Source organism: Corticium candelabrum, chromosome 17 (assembly GCF_963422355.1).
Source record: "Corticium candelabrum chromosome 17, ooCorCand1.1, whole genome shotgun sequence".
NCBI classification, from domain to species: domain Eukaryota; kingdom Metazoa; phylum Porifera; class Homoscleromorpha; order Homosclerophorida; family Plakinidae; genus Corticium; species Corticium candelabrum.
Window position 1 is genome coordinate 4,369,719 of NC_085101.1, and position 19,400 is coordinate 4,389,118.

The following is a 19,400-nucleotide window of genomic DNA, read 5'->3' on the forward strand; positions in this document are numbered from 1 at the left end:
TTCTATTTTCAAACATCGAGAAGTGGTTTACTTTGGCCAGTATACCTTACGGTGAATGAGCTCTCACCTAAATCTCGGTAGAGTATGCAGCATATTAGTATATATGCGATTTATTTATCATTAGTAAGTCAGTATATTTGTTTACTGTTTATAGGTATTCTTTGAAGTATGTCATCTTGTATGCTTTGTGGTTCCAGCCTGGGAAGCCACCTATTCAAGCTTTTCTTGACCCTCTCATCCAGCAAATTGGTGTGCTTTCAAGTGAAGGTATGAATTTTGTTACAGTGTTGAAGTTAGTGGTATTTTAAGTTATGTATGAGCAATGTAGGTGCTCCATTTGAGACTGCTAGAGGAATGCAGCGTTGTAGAGCTCGGCTTGTCTTGGTGACATGTGACCTCCCAGCTAGGGCAATGCTACTGTGCATGAAAAATTTTAATGGCATTGCTGCGTGTTGCCATTGTTACCATCCTGGAATGACTATTGGAGATGACCATCTACATCGGTACTGGCCGTACGATGGTACTTTAGAGAGAAGAACGCATGAATCTATGAAACAAGATGTTATAACTGCAACAGCAACTAATTCAGCAGTACGTATAGGGTTTTGTTTCTTTTCTATTCGTTGTTACTTTATGCAATATTTTGCAGTGTCGTGGTATGCTTCCTGTGGTTTCTTCCTTAGTAGCAGCAGCGGGTTTCAACATGGTTGACAATGTTACAATCGATTATATGCATGTAGTGTGTCTTGACATTGCTCGGGCACTTCTTGATATGTGGTTGACTGAACGATCTGAATCGTACTTTATTGGTGATAAGGTATAGAGAGCAACTGTATTACTTTGGTTACTATTTTGATTGACATTGCTTTGTGGAAACAGGTTGTGTTCTGGATAGACGCCTTCTTTCCATATGTCTACCGATTGTTATCAGTCGCAGTCAACACACTACGAAGGAATTATATACTTGGACAGGTAGGTACTTCTTTAAAATTTTGTTGAGGTTGACATCAAATCAGTACATTGTACAGCTAATGAGCTTCGCTCCTGGCTATTCCATTGGTCATTGCCTGTCTTACGTGGAGTTCTCTCAACAGAATACTTTGTCCATTATTCTTTGCGGTGATTGGTTGCCGATTGCTTTGTTAAAGTTATATATCAAGAGAGCAAATAGAAGAGCCTCATAAACTGCTGCTGAAGTTTTATCAAATTTACAAAGTTTTATATGGCATACACGTGCCTCGTATTAATTGGTGTGTTTAAGCTATACCATGCCTGTGATTCTCTGATTCATTGGAATGAGTGCATACATCCTAATACATCTATCTTATCTTTTGAACTCTGAGCTTCTCTCTATAGGCACAAAAGCAGTGACTATGAAAGTACACCTTCTGCAGCATTTACCGGATGCTGTAGAGAAGTGAGGTGCTTCGTGGGGTCATTCCTGCTTTTGGTATCATTCCTGCTTTTGGTATGAATTCCTAAATGGAGTTCTTAAAGGTTTGTACACGGCACACGATTTGTTTGCAGTCAGGTATAGATAACTGTGAATTACCCCACCAAGCTGCTTGTTTGTAACGTTTGATTGTTGTGTGGGATTTAGGTTGCATCAGTTGTTGTGATCATTATGACCATTTCAGATGTGCTACCATCACTGACTGACCAGCTATTAGCACCACCTGTAGTTCATTTGGCTACAAACTTTGGACTGATATGGTATGTAAGCTTAAAGGGTAACTGCAACGCAAATTTAAAAATTCTTTTATGATGGAAATTGATAGTTCTATGACAGGAAAAATATTTTTAGATTTTTAAGATAAGTCTTCGCTGTGATATAGTAGGTGAAAGTTGCTTCCGGTTATTCGAGTTCCGGTAAAGGGCGTGGTATCTTGTGACGTCACTGGAGGGAGACCTTCCGTTAGTGTTTCTTGTAAACAACGAATCTGTGGAGAAATAATGGATCGTTACTGCGTAGCTGCAGGATGCACCAACTCAAACAAATCAGGCGCAAGCGTATTTCGATTTTCAAATGATTCTCAACTAGGAAAAGAGTGGGAATCGCAAGTACACGGAGGACAAGAGACAGCTGGGGTGGTCCTACTGAGTTTACAGAAATCTGTAGCAGCCACTTTGAGCCAGAATGCTATGAAGTACAGCCAGATCTAGTTAAGAGCTTTGGCTTGGGCTGTAAAAATGCAGAATTGAGACCCGGAGCTGTTCCCAGTTTTCTATCGACCGAGGCCTGCCTCCACACTTCAGGATTGCAGCACTCTGGAAACACAGCAAAAGACACGAAGGGCCGCATTTGAGAAACGAGAGAAATTTAGGGTAAGGAAGAATCTTGTGCAGAAGTAAAGCACCGTAGCCACATGGCTGAGAAGTCAGACTCTTTGTGCACGTGCCTAGACTTGCGTACGTAGTCATGTTTGAAGGCAATTCTCGACGTAGACGTGTAGGTAGTGTGTATGTGTGTACCTAGCTCTAACTTTTAGAACACTGTACCAGTAGCGGTATGAATCAAAATATTATTATTTGTTATTGTTATTATAATTATTATATACAGTACTAGACGTACAGTGAAACTTATTTGACATCTCTTCAAGTTTCTAAAACAAAGTACCAAACTCTACTATCCATAATACAGTTATAATATTAATTTTGTTAGAGCAATTATCTGAAATCATGCAGTAATGTTGTTTTTAGCAAGGATAGCATTGTTACTGCTTATGTTATGTAATAAATCAAATTTGAATAATTTATTGCAATTCACAATATCAACTAAAAATGAATTTGCCAAAGTTACTTTTAGAGCTTGAGCCTAACTTGTTCGTCTGAATGTGTTGTGTGGGCGCTATTAACAGCAATACAATTCTTTAATTTCATCACATTTGGAATACATCAACTTTTCATTTATGTTAATCTAATTTCACAAACAACGGTAATTTTGTTACTGCTGTATTTCCTTTGTTCTGACTGCTACACGATGCCAACAAACGCATACTATTAATGATTTAGCTTGTAGTGTAGCGGAAGCCGGAATTGCTCTGAATCTCCATTAATTAATCGAAACTACATGTGTCTTAGTGATTTCTATGAATTGCGTTAGACAGGATGCGTTTGAGAGTCTTCGAGGAAGCCAATTGGCAGAGTAACAACAATAAACGGGCAACTTCTTTGACATCAATTAAGCGTTACTGAGTGTCTGCTTGCATGTCATCCTCTAGATAAATGCACATCCACTCATTGTCTCTTCTCTCTTCCATTTCTACCTGCTTCTCCTATCCCGTCTCTACATGGCTCACGCATTCCCCATGTCTTACGAAATCTCCTTTACACCTTTGTCCACATGTCTATTCCTACCCATTTAATACAAAGCTGCACTGTGTGTTTTAGATTGCAAATTTTAATCCAAAATACTGTCATATCTACTTGTTGTATATTATAGCAATTGTCTAACACCTATATGTTCATATAGTTTAGTAGCTATCTAGATAGCATTGTTCGTAATGGTTTGTTAACTGTATTGAACTAAAGCCAAAAAACACTCTACGTCTAAAGGTTGAGCCTAATTGTTTCGTCACTGCATGGGTGTGATGAGTGAACGCGTCTCTAAAGATAGCACTACCATTTGCATGTCCAGACGACATTAGATCTTGATCGTGTTTTCACTTAATTTCGCATGCAAAAATAACGGATTTTTACTCTAATTATTGTCTCTGCTCTGACCTCAAAACGCGTACGACAGTATTGAAACAGCAAGCCTAGAGGTAGAGGGTCAAAGTGTAGCGGAAATCTCTCCATGGACAAATGGAGAAAACCTTTGCTTTTCCAGGAATTGCGATATAGACGGAACGCACTTGAGAGTCTTCGAGTAAACCGATTGGCAGAGAAACAATTATAAATGTGTAGACAAAGGTCCATTTTGTAGTCCGATTACAGAAGAGATTTTGTACCGGTAACACAAACCGACATTAGCGATATCGATAGAGAACTCGAGAAAATGCGTTTAGCCAATTAGAAAGCGTTTTCGTGCATCTCATCGTATACACATCCATCCATTCATGCATTCTCTCTTTTCTCGCGCACATGTATGACCTGTTTCTCGTAATCTCTCCATGTCCTACGTCCTTCACCAATAATCATCTTCGTCGGGAGGTAACATGACACACAAGCACGCTACGCTCACGTGATCCGCCCAAGGCGGAACCAGCACCACACCATCTGATTAGAGACAAAGTGAGAGTCATCGGTGACGCACGAGTGAGGCAACATATCGCTCCTTCTTTCCGTTCCTCCACTACCAGACGTCGTTCTAGGTCAGCCTTTCAAAAGGGAAATCAATTGCCCGTCGTTGTGGTAGAGGCTTCGGCAGACATAGTCGTCGTGTCGATCAAGACAGAAGGAAGAACTCCCCGTGGAGTTCTTCTAGACTCGACATTCAGGTTCACCGTTCTGTCTACACGTATAGTTCTCTAGAATAACGTTTCACTACGTGTTGCTGGCTGTAAGCAGGAAATGAGGCAGGCAGATCGGTAGAGAGCGTTTCGAGTTAGGGTGTCGCTTCAGTGAAAGTGAGATAAATGTGAAGTAAATTGGAATCACCCATCGAATAGCTAGCAAACCCACTTTCTAGCCTAAACGTAACTGGAGAGAAATTTGTCACTTTGTGTCGTTTCAAGTGTCCGACATGTTTATCTAGCGGACTCGTAGACGAGCCTCTGCGCATCGTTTATCGTCTAGAATAATATCATTGGTTAGTCGTGCAAGATTGGGCTGTCCTACTCTACATACCCTAGTTTCTGATACGTGACGCTATGACGTCATCGTCATGTGTATATCTGATGTCATCTCTACTTGCAACCTATTATTATGGTCCTATATAGGACAAGTGAAAGTGAAGAGAAACAAGGTATATTCGAAACATTATCTCTTCCAAGCAAAGAAATGCAACCGGTAAGAACATCGACGACAACAAGAGACGCTCTCCCTCATATCAACACTTACAAATCGCCTTTCAAAGACAAACGAGCGATACACAAAAGCATTTCGTCAAATCTAAAAGAAAAGAGAAGACAACAAAAGGGAGAAAAGAAGAGGAAACTACGCCAATCATCAACTTATCTAGATCAGACGTCAAGCTGTGACGTCGACCAAGAAATATTAGACAAAAACAAACGACGACAATCAGACGGTCACGACGGAGACAATGCAAAAGCGACAAAACAAAATAAGATCGCTTCGAACTCTGGCTTAGATTGCAGCCGTGTTGATGGCCTGCATCCAATGAATGGTGAGACGGTTGCACTTTGACTGCCAGCGAAATGGTAAACGCAACGAAAAAGGTTGTATCATGTACATATCCCCATCCTCATTCCGATTGCTATCGGTCACAATCCGAGAGACAAGTTTCTATGTACACAATGATACAACAGACTCCGTCAATACCACCATTCGCTTGTCCATATCTGAGATGTATTGCTCCATCACAATCCCCGACTATTCCTCATCTGGGATTCAACTACTTACCAAACTTCATGATCAATCACGAAATGACTACGGAAATCAACCCAGTGTTTCAAGATAAAATAATATCATCGGTTGAATACGAGGGAGGCCATCAAAATGATGTCGCTCCACATTGCCGGAGAGTTTTGTCGTGACGAACATTACCCGCCATCACCAAACTCTTTCCATCAACTAGACCGTCCACCGTCGATCGACACGCCAACAGACAGCTGCAATAGTTCCGACGAAGAACAACGTCATCAAACAGACGGAGATATAGAACACCAAATGTCGACTCGTGTGGACGAAAATACAGACGAAGATCAATCATTCATTGCCAATCCGTCAGACGACAAAACAAGCTGTCGTTCACAATCCTTACAACAAGAAGAAAACAAGTCAAACAGCAAGAATAAAACCAAATTGAAACAAAAATGGATTGAAACGAGAAAGGCGCATCAGCGACGCAGATTGTCATCAAAAGGGACAAAGAAAAACATTTCCACGAGATTGACGTCAAAAATGACAAAAAGGAAAAAACCAATTGCACAAACGAAACGTTTAGTACGAGCACGAAGAGGTACTGCTACTACAGAAGAAGACGCGGCTCTTTTTGAAGCTCTCTGGATATCAAAACAAGAACAAAACTTGGACAAGAAACAGTCAGTCGAACCATCAACTCGACCTCCAGTCGCAGCCGCAAGAAAAAATCCAGAATTTTTCTATTCGCCTCGTCCTTCTAGCAGTCGCAGCAAGTGCGCCAACGACGACTTCCCTCGATAAAAAATCGACGACATCGTGTGGGCAAAACTAGTCAGTCTGTCTTGGTGGCCGGCAAAGGTGCTTTCATTCAGCAAAGACGACGGTCACAGCATGTACGACGTGTCGGTGCAATGGCTGGGCAAGAGCTCGAATTGTACCGACGTGCTGCCGTCGTCTTTGATTTGTCCGTTTTCGAAAAATTTCGACGAGCATTATCTGCCCGACAATACAAAGAGCACGTACGTTAAGGCGGTTCGAGAGGCCTTACAATAGTCGGGATTAAAGGTTAATCGCTTTACACGTTTATCCGATGCCATTAAGATTTGACACGTGACCACATAAAGACGTCAGGTACATGTAATATAGATGAGAAACTTCGTTTTTATAATGTATAAATGTTTATTGCAAAAAAGCAAATATCAAACATTGGATTGATTTAGAAAACTAATAAATATAGATTTTCGTATTTCCTAGACTATCGATTAATCGATATGAGCGTTTCTAAAGCACGTTACAATTAGTAACTAAAACACCATAAAACATTACTGAAAACATTGGAGAGAAACTTCAACAACTCTGCACGCATGCATGCAGCTGACATTCCGTAACAAACTTGAAACCGACTGCCATGGAGTTGCACAACAGCAACTACCACTGAACAAATTCCAAGAGTCATCTTTGTAATTTTTGCTGTCTAGAAAACGAATTTACGCATGCCAAGAATCGATAAGCTCACACCAACAAAGCAACCCTAGCGCAGCAGAAATCTATCCACAATTGCCACAACAACAAACGACAAGAAAGACAAACAGGTAGTAAACGTTAGACGTAGAGTTACCTCCCCCAAATCACTCTAAATATGCACTAAAGACTACAAAAACGACATACCGCTTGCGTTTGTCATGAAACCTCAATTAAATAGTCGTTTCTTGAGCTGTAAACTCCGGAAAACGCGTACATCACTCCACGTCAGGGCACCACGAGACAGTTGACTAACAAGCGCCGGCAGTTCAGAGACTTGAAAAAAATGGCCGCAAACAGAAATCACATCCACTAACGTCGCACAGTAAAATACATACGACCATGCGCTACCTCTACTCGTATTTGCTTCATGCTATCACGCTTCCTTAGCGTAGAAGTCATTGGAGATTTCCTCACTGTGTCGAAGTCAACTGTGATACCAAACGGTATGCCAATCTCATCCGTCCGTGTGTATCTCCGACTAATAGAACCACTGCCGTCGTCAACCTTGTGCGACACGTCCAATCTAGTCAGAGCATCAGCTACATCAAAACCAAAACTTTCAAAACACTCAAATACCACAACAGAACACACAAACGCACGGACAGATATTCTTAACTGAGGGAATGAAATCTGAGTGGCTGCTCAGTGGTAGCACTGAACACTTGACAGGAGCAATAACAGCAGGTAGAGACAGCCACTAGAAAAACAATAAACGGTTCTAGAACTGTAACAGAGATGAAATAGAATAATAAACAATACTGATCGCTGTTCATCTCCTTCTCGAACGCGATAATTATGTTCTAAAATTGCATACATTATTCGACCGATCGCAAAGGATGGTTCGATCACACCAGGCACGACATCAACGGCTACACAAGTAACAATAACATGGCAATGGACTTAGTCTAGAAGACTAAAGAAAACAAGAAGCGGCTAACTTTGATCTTTCTTCTGATATCTCTGAACTTTAATCATATTGGATTCCAACTGAAATGACTTGCCATCGACACCCAGATCATATCTCCTGCCAAAGACAACACAATTTCACATCATCCTTAGAAGTAAGGTACACTTGAATACAAACTCGCTGACACATTCTTCTTTATAGAGTCTTCATGTTGGCTCACTTCGTCCAGCGTCAATACGGTGAGCTTTTCCATTATGATTTTTCGGGTATCCTTTTTGAAAGTTTTTACCAACTGCTCCTTTTTCTGGAACCGCTTCAACAACATCAGCTAGTCTGTGCAATTAGTCAAGACAAACAAACCACGTTACACTACATCCACAAACTGACTCTAATTGCATGGACGTAGCTACACTACAGTCACGTGCACAACAAGCACTGACCATTACGAGAATGGATATCGGTTCTTTCAAATCTTTCTTTGCTACCAATGCAGCACCGGTTGCTTTCATGTGACAAGACAAATCGTAGCAAGATCGATCGGCACAGCCTATGCATTCAACCCAACCCTAGACACACAAACAATAATCAAGACAAGCATACAACACCGTCGACCACATTCGGCATCCCAGCAGTCACCCGCGTAGTGAGCCATTTCATTGGACATGTGCTGTCGAAATCGAAATTTGTCGGGATGAATACCGATCTTGGTCATGAACAAATAGATTCGACATAGAAAATATCCTAACTTGCTATTACACACAAGACCCTAACACCAAAAACCAAAAAATAATGTATGTTAGCAAGTGACATCATCACAGTTGCACATACCGACTCGACTGCCGATCGTAGAGTCAGTAGTTGTGCTGGTTGCCCGTCTAATTGGTTGCAAGCTGAATAGAAGAGTGTCTGCACGTCTGCAACAGAGTCAAAATTTGGGCACTCCTTGTGATCGGGATCAGCAAAGTGTTCGATTTCGGCCAGCGTAAATTCTCTACAAATACAATGTAAACACTAATCATACAAGTAAGCATAAAACTTAACCAATCTCTCATACCTGACTCGAAGTAGTCCAGACCGAGGAGAAATCTTGCTTGGAAATGCGAGTCTGATTTGAGTAGCAGAAAATGGGAGTTTGCCGTTATTGTATTGTAAAAGCCGATGGAAGTTGCCAATTATTCCTTGTTCAGTTTCAGGGCGAAGAAATCTTATACACAAATTACAATCAATTCAGAGATGGATTAGCGTCAGTGACAAAGCAATTACATGTAATCAGGGGCGTAGCCAGACCCTCACACAAACTCTTCACAGCACGTGACGGCTTGGTGATTTGGGCGCAATTGCATGGGCCTAGAAAAAGGTGCACAATACTCAGCTCACTAGTGATAGCTCATTAATGCTCCAAGCACGTATAACTTGAAATCCATTTACTGTTTATAAGTAATAGATGCGTTCAACTGCATTTGAAATTAATGAAAGGTCTGCATTTACCTCCTCATTTTAAAAAGTATCGGACAGCACCATGCAAAATAGAGGATCGATCAACATTTTGGTCAATATCAACTACCCAGTGTCGGTGACTCGAGCCAGTCTCTCTCCGACTTCGTAATTCTCCGGATTGTTAATTCTCGCCCCGCTCCAGAATGACAATCAGTGGAGAGGCTGGCTCTGTATGTGCACTTGCATGCATGAGTGCTAAACCATTCAACGGTTTCGTTTGTCTTTATAAACCCATACCGATAAAAGTTTGTCTCTTGATCATATCAGCGATTCGCAAAACCAAATGTAAGACCGGAATCAATAGCGCTAATACGCTATAGCTTGAGGTTGCTAGCTGGCTGGACGCTTGTTACATCATAGGCTCAGCCGCTGATCCGACAGTCGAGGCTTATCGTCATGTGCTGCAGGTCTACGCCCCTGCCAATGAGAGAAGTCTTCACGGGCAAGATGTGAAGACAACTGGCTACGCCACTGGTAATGTTACTTCCACGGGCAATACACCACTAGTACCGGTAAAAGTCTGAAACGCGAGGCTAAATGGAATAGGAGGAGATATGTCATTTCCTGTGATTGGTGACTTCACGTTGTACTTGGAAAGTATACCACCCAGTTTCTCCTTACCATATATAATTATCAGTCTAAACAGAAACCTTCCTTTCCACAGCAATATTTCAACGTAAAAGTTACCTGTACTGCCACTGACACACACACACACACACACACACACACACACACACACACACACACACACACACACTTTCTTCTTCCCTGAATCAACCTTAGGGTCAGATGCAAGATTTAGTAATCTACAAACCATAAAACGTGACAAAATGGGTCAAGAGTAATTTTAATTAAGTGTTTGGAAGTATATTAATCATTTTAGGTTTAAATAAAGTTTAATGAACCAGTTAAACGTAGTTGAATTCGTCCGGAGATGCGATGCTTAGCGCACGCGCACGGCAGACTCACGAGGGTCTTGCGATGAACAGAGCATGCGGATCGCCAGTGACTATTTCGCCGGCACAGCGCAGCAAGCGTCCCAGAGCGCGAGTGTTTTGTTTCGTTTTGTTAATGGCTGTCGGTGAGCAGTCAAAATGGAGAATATCAACAGGGCAAGTCCGAACTCGCGACGGAGACTGCCAGGGCCACTGGATTAAGCACTGGCAAACCGCCTGCTCAAAAGACAGCAGTTAGATGACTCGGCTTCTATTGCGGCTGCAAATTATCTCGATTCCGCGTGCTGTATTTGCCATCGCGTTGTTTTCGTGCTATTTTGGTGCCACGTGGTCGCATATATTCGGGAGAGAGGATATCGCGCGCGAGCGAGTGGCACACAAGCGCGCAACAGCGTACCTGGTGGTAGCGAAGATATTTGTCGCAACGGTTGAAGCGTATAGGGCGTATGAGCAGCTCGCTGGTTGCAATGAGAAAAGGGGTAGCTGCTGTGGGCGTTGGCGTGTCAAGTTTTGCGCTGATGCAAACAAGCACATTGCGAGAGGCCGAGAATGCCGAGCAGACAGCATGTTGCAAGCGAAAGAGGCAGTCCGTCTGCTTACGCAGGGCTCGGGCACAGAGATACATTTGGTGGCACGACCGTTAGCGGTTGCAGGTATGGCGCAGTGCCGCTGGCAGTGCAGCGTGAAGGCTGAGCAGAAAGCCATGTTGCCAGCGAGTGGGGCAGTCCGTCTGCCTATGCAGCTAGTGTCCGAGCACAGTGAGACGTCTGGCGGCACGACCGGTAGCAATTGCGGGCACCGTCTCGTCACCTTGGAGCGCGGTGCTGACTTGAACATTGGTATAGTGTTGGCCGTTGTAAGCAGTAGCAGTCGTGAGCACCGTCTTGACAAGATAAGTAACAGAGCAGAGGCAATGGCGGCGAGTAGTAAGTCGAGATGTAGCCGCTGCGAATGCCTTCGCATGGCGTCGGGACAGGGGAGCATGGTTAATCTATTGGTGAGGTGTAATCACATCCATGTAGCGTTTATGATGATAACAGGCAGGCAGTCTTGTAGTCGTGCAGCACGAACAGTAACATTGGTGTGCGTAGTCTTGTGAGGAGTCGCAGGGCCGGTAAGCGAGACTGGACAACGGGGTCTAGTGTACGTGCGCAGTCTGGGTTAAAGTCAGGCTAGCAAGGCACGAGCGGTTTCAGCGGTTTGGTTCGGCGGGGTTGGGCATATTTTCAGAAGCAAAAGCAGTGTCCCACGTACGGTTGCTCACCGGCGACGAACCTGCGCCGATGGTGGGTAAGAGTACGCGCATGCTCGGTTGTGCTCCTGCCTTTCGCGCGTTCCTGCTTACGACTCGACAGTGTTTTCTCGGTTTATGCAAGACCAACCGCAAGTGAGACCTCCGTGGATGCGCGGGCGGTGGTGTCTCCTCAACAGCTCCAGGAACTCTCGATAAACTCTCGAGCCTACGAGTTTTCAGGCTTTGTTTGCCGTTTACTCACGGAATGTACCAACTCCTCTCCGGTCATCACTTTCATCTGCTGTGTGGTGGCCTCGTAGGCTCTACACATTTCTAGGCATTTAGCTAGTGTCAAACCTTTCTTTTGTAATAGTTGCTTCCGTAGCACATTCGTTTTGACTTCGTACACAAGCTGATCTCTCAAACATTCATCTTCACTCGTTCCAAACAAGCATGTGCGGGCAAGAGTTCTCAAAGCAGTAACATACTAATCATTCGTCTCGTTGTCCTCTTGCTGCCTCTTCTGGAAATTGTAGCGCTCCTATATTGTATTCGTTTCTCCTAGAAAATGCTCTTTCATTAAATCAAAAATCTTCTGAATGTCCTGCACATCAGCTGTCGTCTAGAAAGGGAGCGCATTGTATACTTCCAGAGCATCCGGAGCAACACACGTAATGAATGTGGCAACTATTTTCTCACCTGATTGGCTCCTCAATCCTGAAACCAGCTCACTTGCTTCCACTGCCTTCACTGTACCGACACGTTGCCTGTCACACGTTGCCCGTCACTTTGAGTTGATGCGGCAACGAAACGTTGCTTCGTAGTACAGACCGGCATAATGGCTGTAGCTTTCGCTGCCGTTTCCGCATGTGGCACCTCAATCTCGTTCTCTTCATGTTCAGACATGGCTTAGTCCTGACACCATGTATCGTAGATTTGTTACTCTCTTGGTATTCACTTTACTCTATTGTATACAGCAATATTGACGTTCTGTTAACACACTCTCTACTCTAAAGTCAGTGTTCAATATCAACAACACTTCACAACCTAACATATACTGATCACGTGTTTCTTCTGACCAATCGCACAGAGGCTAATTGTTCTTCGGTTTGCAACGCGTTTGTCTGTACACCTGCTGCACCGCTGAAGCTAATTAATATTTTTAAGCTATACAGCCGTCTACGCGTTCTCCGAATGCTTGTAGATTGCGTGTCACTGTGTTGCCTAGTCTCTGCGGCTAGAATTCAGATTACTGGAGTAAGTTATCGCTAGCTAGTGAATGAGTAAATGGGGTAATAATTGGATTTGTCCAAAGTTGATTTGTCCAAAGTTTTAGCTGTTGTATCATTAGCAAATCTCTAGTGCGACACACACGCATCTATCAGTGTAAGCGTCAAAAGTATGAAAGAGGTAATACATTTTGTGCATTTAGCTACTAATTAATTAATTAAGACTCTTGTGCATGTTAGCGCAGATTTATAGCAAGTGGAGTGCCAACTAGACCTTCGACTGCTGTTAGGATCTTTCCTTGATCAATTTTAGTATTACATGTACACACGGACCTTTTCTTTGGATCTTTGTCTCCTTCTTTTCTTCCTCTCCTTTCATGTTTCCATTTCAAAAATTTGGCTTTGTTGCGCGCGCATACGTCAGTTTCATAAGTGCGACATGACTCTATTACACCTTTGAGTTTCAAACAATAACAGAGTCGTACTGAACATTTTAGCTGTATGCATGGTTACTATTTCCAAAAGACACGGCACTGCCCGGATAAATACGTCAGCAACCGGACGTCCAGATAAAAATTGTAGTAATTTGGTTGTCCGAGACGACAGTTTGCAAGGCGGTTAGAACGTATTTATGGTGAGGCGATCTTAGACATGAAGCAAACGCCGCGCCGCATATGCTTAGCACCTAATTTTACAATTTGTATTACTACTAACCTGTTGTTGTTGCCTAGATGTTAGTATACCCTACAGTGCATACTAGAGTTACGACTAGAATAGAACGGCAGTAAACTAAAACATCGATGCAATCGCGGTTACGTGCAAAAAGACACGTGGCTACAGAGACTGCTGTAAGATTATGTATGCCAATGATGCAACTGGCTTGCACTCTACTGCCTGTGTGCAGAAACAGTTGTATACATTAGCGCTAGTCACTTGTCCATTAAATCTGTAGAGTCACTATACAAGTGTACGTACCACTTCGTATTGCGCGTGATTCATTTTAGCGCTCTCACACAAAAATATCGTTAGCGCGAGCTGCGACCAGATTCGTGACGTCAATGACAACTTTTTACGCTTTTACTCGATCAGCTTCTTTACTTTTCTCTTTTGGTACGTAAATGAAGCGAAATAAGACATCGTAGCTATAGCGTGCAAAAAGCTGTATCTACAGGGTACATGCAGTACATGTACCGACATAGAAGACACACGTATATACATACATACATACATATATATATATATATATATATATATATATATATATATATATATATATATATATATACTGTTTACGTTTTATATAAATCTAACAATAGTCTTACATTGGCAGTATTTCTAATAGAAAGTAGTATGTATTAATTTATAGTGCGATGACCTAGAATACTTGTTTTGATGTTTAATTAATATCAAATGTTTATTAGAAGTTGAAACTGGTTGCTACGATAACTCAGAGACAATGGAACGTAAATCTGTCACTAACAGTTACTTCTTATAAGAAACGATAGAGAGAAAGAAATAGAGAACGAATTGTTAGAGAACAAACACATTGAATTAATGAAAAAATGCAGAGAATTTCATTTCCGACTCTAAAACATGCAGCGTTTCTACTCTTTAATCAGTTCACTGAAAACGAACCAAAAAATGCGCGCTCGTTATAAAAGTAGTAGGAACAGTTGGATTCGAATGTTATTGACAGTTTGTCTCCCTTGTTTAGCTGAATGATGCGTCCCATGTAATGAGTGTGATGATCACGGAAATAGTAGTTGTACCAATAAGCAAAAGCACGACTGGCAGCATTCACTCTGATACGAAAACCAGCATAGCGGTAACTTGAGCTTGCGTGGTAATAGTACATTTGTGCGTAAACGTAGTAAAGTCCATCGTTGGGAACAGTGATAACACCGTTGCTGTACTGCATGCCACCGCGAAGAAAAGGAGACCAGACGGAACCACTGCTCTCATACCATTGAGTTACAGTTCCTACACAACACAATCATTGCAAAACGTTTCTATCACCAATATTACAATCACATCAATACACACCAGAGCTGTATACGCCGTGCGAGCTGCCAACACCGGACAAGTGAGCAGCTGGTTTCTCGCTGCCAGCCTTCAAATAATTACGTTAAGTTAATTAATACAACATCAGCACACGAAATATACTTTGCCAGACATTCGCTTACCAGGATTTCTTGTTTCAAGTCCTCAAACTACAAAAATGTAAAAATTAGTGAAAACTATTTCTTCCCATTCAGCTTGCTTACTTGTAATTGAAGAGAGATATTAAATTTGTCCAGTTTACCAACAACCTACAATAATTATTACATTAATGTAAAATAATCATAATCTATTTTGATCACCTATATATTACGTGTATAAACACACATGTCTTACTTCTTGTCTCATTGTCTTGACTGATTCAACATAATTCTTTAAAGTTTCTGGATCAATCTGAAAACACATATTATCGATGAACATTCAAGGCGTGTGTGTCGATGTGTCAAATGTTTCCTACTGCTTGTCCAGGTACTCCTTGCCTCCCTTGCTCTCCTTTGTGTCCTGGTTCTCCTCTGATTCCCTACGTCATTGCAGACAAATCGTCCAATTATTTCAGTCTAGAAAATATAGATAAAGGCTTGCCTTTTCCCCTTTTGATCCTGTCACTCCTGTTTGCCCCCTGTGCCCAGGTGGGCCCTCAAATACAAATAAATAAGTTAAACCAATTTTGTCTCAAATATAACTGTTGTATTCACCGGTGTTCCGTCAGCTCCAGCTATTCCTCGTACACCCAAATTGCCTTTGTTTCCCTATTATCATTATCCAACTCAGTTGTGTGTGTGTGTGTGTGTGTGTGTGTGTGTGTGTGTGATATTTGTGTTATCTGTATTATATACAAATATATGGGTATTTACATATATATTTTTCCCGGCAGATTTGGGTTCTAAGCGCTTTTCCTGTGGACAGATCGTAGATGAAATTGGTAACCACTTGCTTGGATGTGGCCAAAACAACGTAACAACACGCCGACATGACGCCTTATGCGATGTTCTTTTTTACGCTTTGCTTGTGGATAATGGCAACTACCGTAAGGGACAGCGCTGTAACACTGATACTTGTGCCAGACAGGGTGATATTTTTCACCCTGACTTCGAACAAGGCTATGCCACCTATTTTGATTTAACAGTCAGGAACACAATGCAACCGTCATTCCTTACCCAGTCAGCTTACAATGCGGGAAATGCAGCTGCACCTGGAGAAATGGAGAAAGATCACCGTCATGAAGCCAATGTCACATCAACTGGGAGTATTTTTCACTTTCTGGTGTGCGAATCTCTTGGCTTGTGGTTACCACACAGTTTAGAAGTATTGAAGACCATCGCAAGACGTCTATCTTTCACAAGAAATTTAGCAGTCAGCCAGGTAGTCAGTAGCATACATGAACAACTGTCGGTGAAACTCTGGCTATATAACGCCAAAATGATATGGCATAGACTGGCTCTAGACTGTACTAACATGTTTTCTGAATAACGTGTGTTTGATAACCACGTAGGTATATATAATATATATATATATATATATATATATATATATATATATATATAGACCTGATAAATGTGTGTGTTTGTGTGTGCCTGTGCGTGCGTGCGCTCGTGTATATGTGTGTTTGTTTGTTTGTTTGTTTGTGTGTGTGTGTGTGTGTGTGTGTGTGTGCGTGTGTGTGTATCACTGTGTGTGTGAGAGTGTGCGTGCGTGTGTGCGTGTGTGTGTGTGTGTGTGTGTGTGTGTGTGTGTGTGTGTGTGTGTGTGTGTGTGTGTGTGTGTGTGTGTGTGTGTGTGTGTGTGTGTGTGTGTGTGTGTGTGTGTGTGTGTGTGTGTGTGTGTTAACCTATCAGCTCATTACCTTATTTCCTCTTGTTCCTTTTACTCCAGACAAACCTGGTGGACCAACAGGACCCTAACAATTCACCAAATACAACAAATTATTTTCAAACTACTTAGTCACAAAAACACAAAAAATTGTTTTTAATTAAATAGCGCTAACCTATAAATCTAAAACAAATCATGCACGCTGCAAATATTTTATATTACAGTTTGAAAGTAATCAACAAACAGTATAGAGTACAACTTCATACACACACACACACACACACACACACACACACACACACACACACACACACACACACACACACACACACACACACACACACACACACACCTTGAACCTTGAACCTTGAAGCTGCCCATAGTAAAAGAAACTATGATAGCGGAGCCCTTGGATTGTGCTACTGGGCAACTGGCAAATTACTAGGACAAAACCGCCTGTGTCTTGTGAGGTCGCCGTGTCGTCTAAATGATCTTCTACATTCACATAAGAAACTTACTCCTTGGAATCGTACATTCGCTGCACACCTGCTTTTCCCACGATTTGTGACTACCTTATCAATACCCATTTGACAAAGACTGAACCACCCATTCCGGTCTTGGCATCGCTTGTACCAAATGTTTTTGGTATCTACTAATTGCAGATCTTGACTAACTAGATCTCTTCATATCTTTCTTGTTCCATGGCAAGGTCTTGTCTTCCTCAATTCCCCAAACATCAGTTTCTTTGGAAGTCGTTCCTCATCCATTCACTATTTCTACCCACATGACCCAGCCACTTCAATCGCGCTGCTTCATTATGATGTTAGGGATTGTCCAATGCATGCCAACTTTTTTAGCTAAAACTCGTGTTCTTAACCTTTTATGCCATTGCTCAAATCTGTTGACTCCAAGTATGGTTCTCACACAACGATTGTAAGACATTGAGCCATTTTGTGTGGTGAGCCTTCAGCACCCAAGTTTCAGATCCATACAATAGCACTGCCAAAACCACTGCTCTGTACACACACACACACACACACACACACACACACACACACACACACACACACACACACACACACACACACACACACACACACACACACACACACACACACACACACACACACACACACACACACACACACACACACACACACACACACACACACACACACACACACACAAACAACCAAACACACACAGACAAACAAAGACTCAAACAAGCCAACAAACAAACACAGACAGACACACAAACAAACACACACGCTATATTTGTAAACATTTAATAGACTTCTTCCGTTGTTTTCTTATATTGCAAAATAAAAAATTTGTTATAGCAATTCTTAGTATACTATTATTAATTAGATTAATGCATTTTCAGTATTTAGTCATCAACAAATGCAGCTACTCAACTATTCTAAATGTTTGCGCATCCATTTGTGTTACAACCAAAACTCGCTGATTATACATCTATGTGTTACAAACGTTATACAACAACAATTAAATAATTTATTTTACTTATTACTTTTAGTATGTTAATTTATGAAGTCGGAAATTAACAGCACAATTTGAAAATACAAAATGGTAAATTGTATACCAAATAAAACAGCACAACTTGCAATGAGTCTTTTGAATTACTTAACCATTACGAATACTATTGAATTTTCTCATTTTTCTCAAAGTGCAGTTTCAGAAACTACGAGTCTCAGTATAAAACCCTAATATCTTATCATAGAATAGATATTACCTGACTTCCTGGGTTTCCTTGCGGACCTTGAGCTCCAGTCTTACCATAGCCAGTCGGACCCATCAGCCCAGGTGGACCCTAGCAGTAAAATATTCGTTCAAACAAAATCAACAACAACAACCATCGTCTTCAAATGGCGACATCTTACGACAGGACCACGCACTCCAGGTGGACCTCTCACACCAGCATCACCCTAAAATAGTCACATTAACTTTTTATTTCAATGTGAAAGTGTTGCTCTAGCTAAAATACGTATTTTGCAATTAATCAATTGATTCTTACCTTAACTCCATCATTACCAGAAGCTCCAGTTTCACCTTTCTCTCCTTTGTATCCCTAAACAATCATCAATGTATTACATGCTCTAGTCTAACGTCAGCAACTACTTACTCTCAGTCCAGAAGATCCCGGATGGCCTGTCTCCCCCTTACAATCCATTACACGTCATACTATGCAAATATCACAAATTAGCATTTCCTCTCACCTTGTCGCCTTTCTCTCCAGCGCACACTTCACTGCTTGCATCTCCATCTGTACTAGCAGTGATTTTGCTAGCCATAAGAGTAACGACAACGAGTGACTCGATAGCTCTCATACCTTGCTTGCCCGACCTGCACGTGCTGCAGAATGAGAAGAAATCGATGGAGCGTCTCCTTATATCACGTCTGTGCTGCCACTCCTACTCTTCTCGTGACAAATACATTTCTAGGAAATGGATCGCTAGGCATATCAATTGCGGAATAAGTCCTTTTATGGTGAGACCATATCACCAGACCTGCAACATTAGCTAAACGTGACACATATTATAGTGAAATCTATCTCAACAATTTATTGATTGGTTAACGAACAAGCTACCGCTACTGTGCGGTACGCGTCGATTTTACAAACGCTTGGCACAGTAAAATTTGATAAGTTAAACTGTAGCTTGAACAAGCCAACATCAATGCTAGCT

The 19,400-nt window shown here is 41.8% G+C and overlaps 1 protein-coding gene and 1 pseudogene across 1 annotated transcript; both read right to left on the bottom strand.

Annotated features, from left to right (window-relative positions):
* Positions 1–7,178: 7,178 nt before the first annotated feature.
* On the bottom strand, positions 7,179–10,406 carry LOC134192880 (glycine--tRNA ligase-like; annotated as a pseudogene).
* Positions 10,407–14,312: 3,906 nt separating this feature from the next.
* Positions 14,313–19,058, bottom strand: LOC134193211 (collagen alpha-2(VIII) chain-like). The gene is made up of 14 exons (XM_062662021.1): positions 18,933–19,058; positions 18,839–18,874; positions 18,731–18,784; positions 18,597–18,641; positions 18,449–18,526; positions 16,733–16,786; positions 15,585–15,638; positions 15,472–15,525; positions 15,347–15,409; positions 15,226–15,282; positions 15,096–15,140; positions 15,015–15,041; positions 14,875–14,941; positions 14,313–14,811 (listed from the first exon to the last, which is right to left on the bottom strand). The coding sequence occupies exons 1-14, from the start codon at positions 19,041–19,043 to the stop codon at positions 14,447–14,449; spliced, it is 1,110 nt and encodes a 369-aa protein (XP_062518005.1). The 5' UTR covers positions 19,044–19,058; the 3' UTR covers positions 14,313–14,446.
* Between the last annotated feature and the right edge of the window lie 342 nt (positions 19,059–19,400).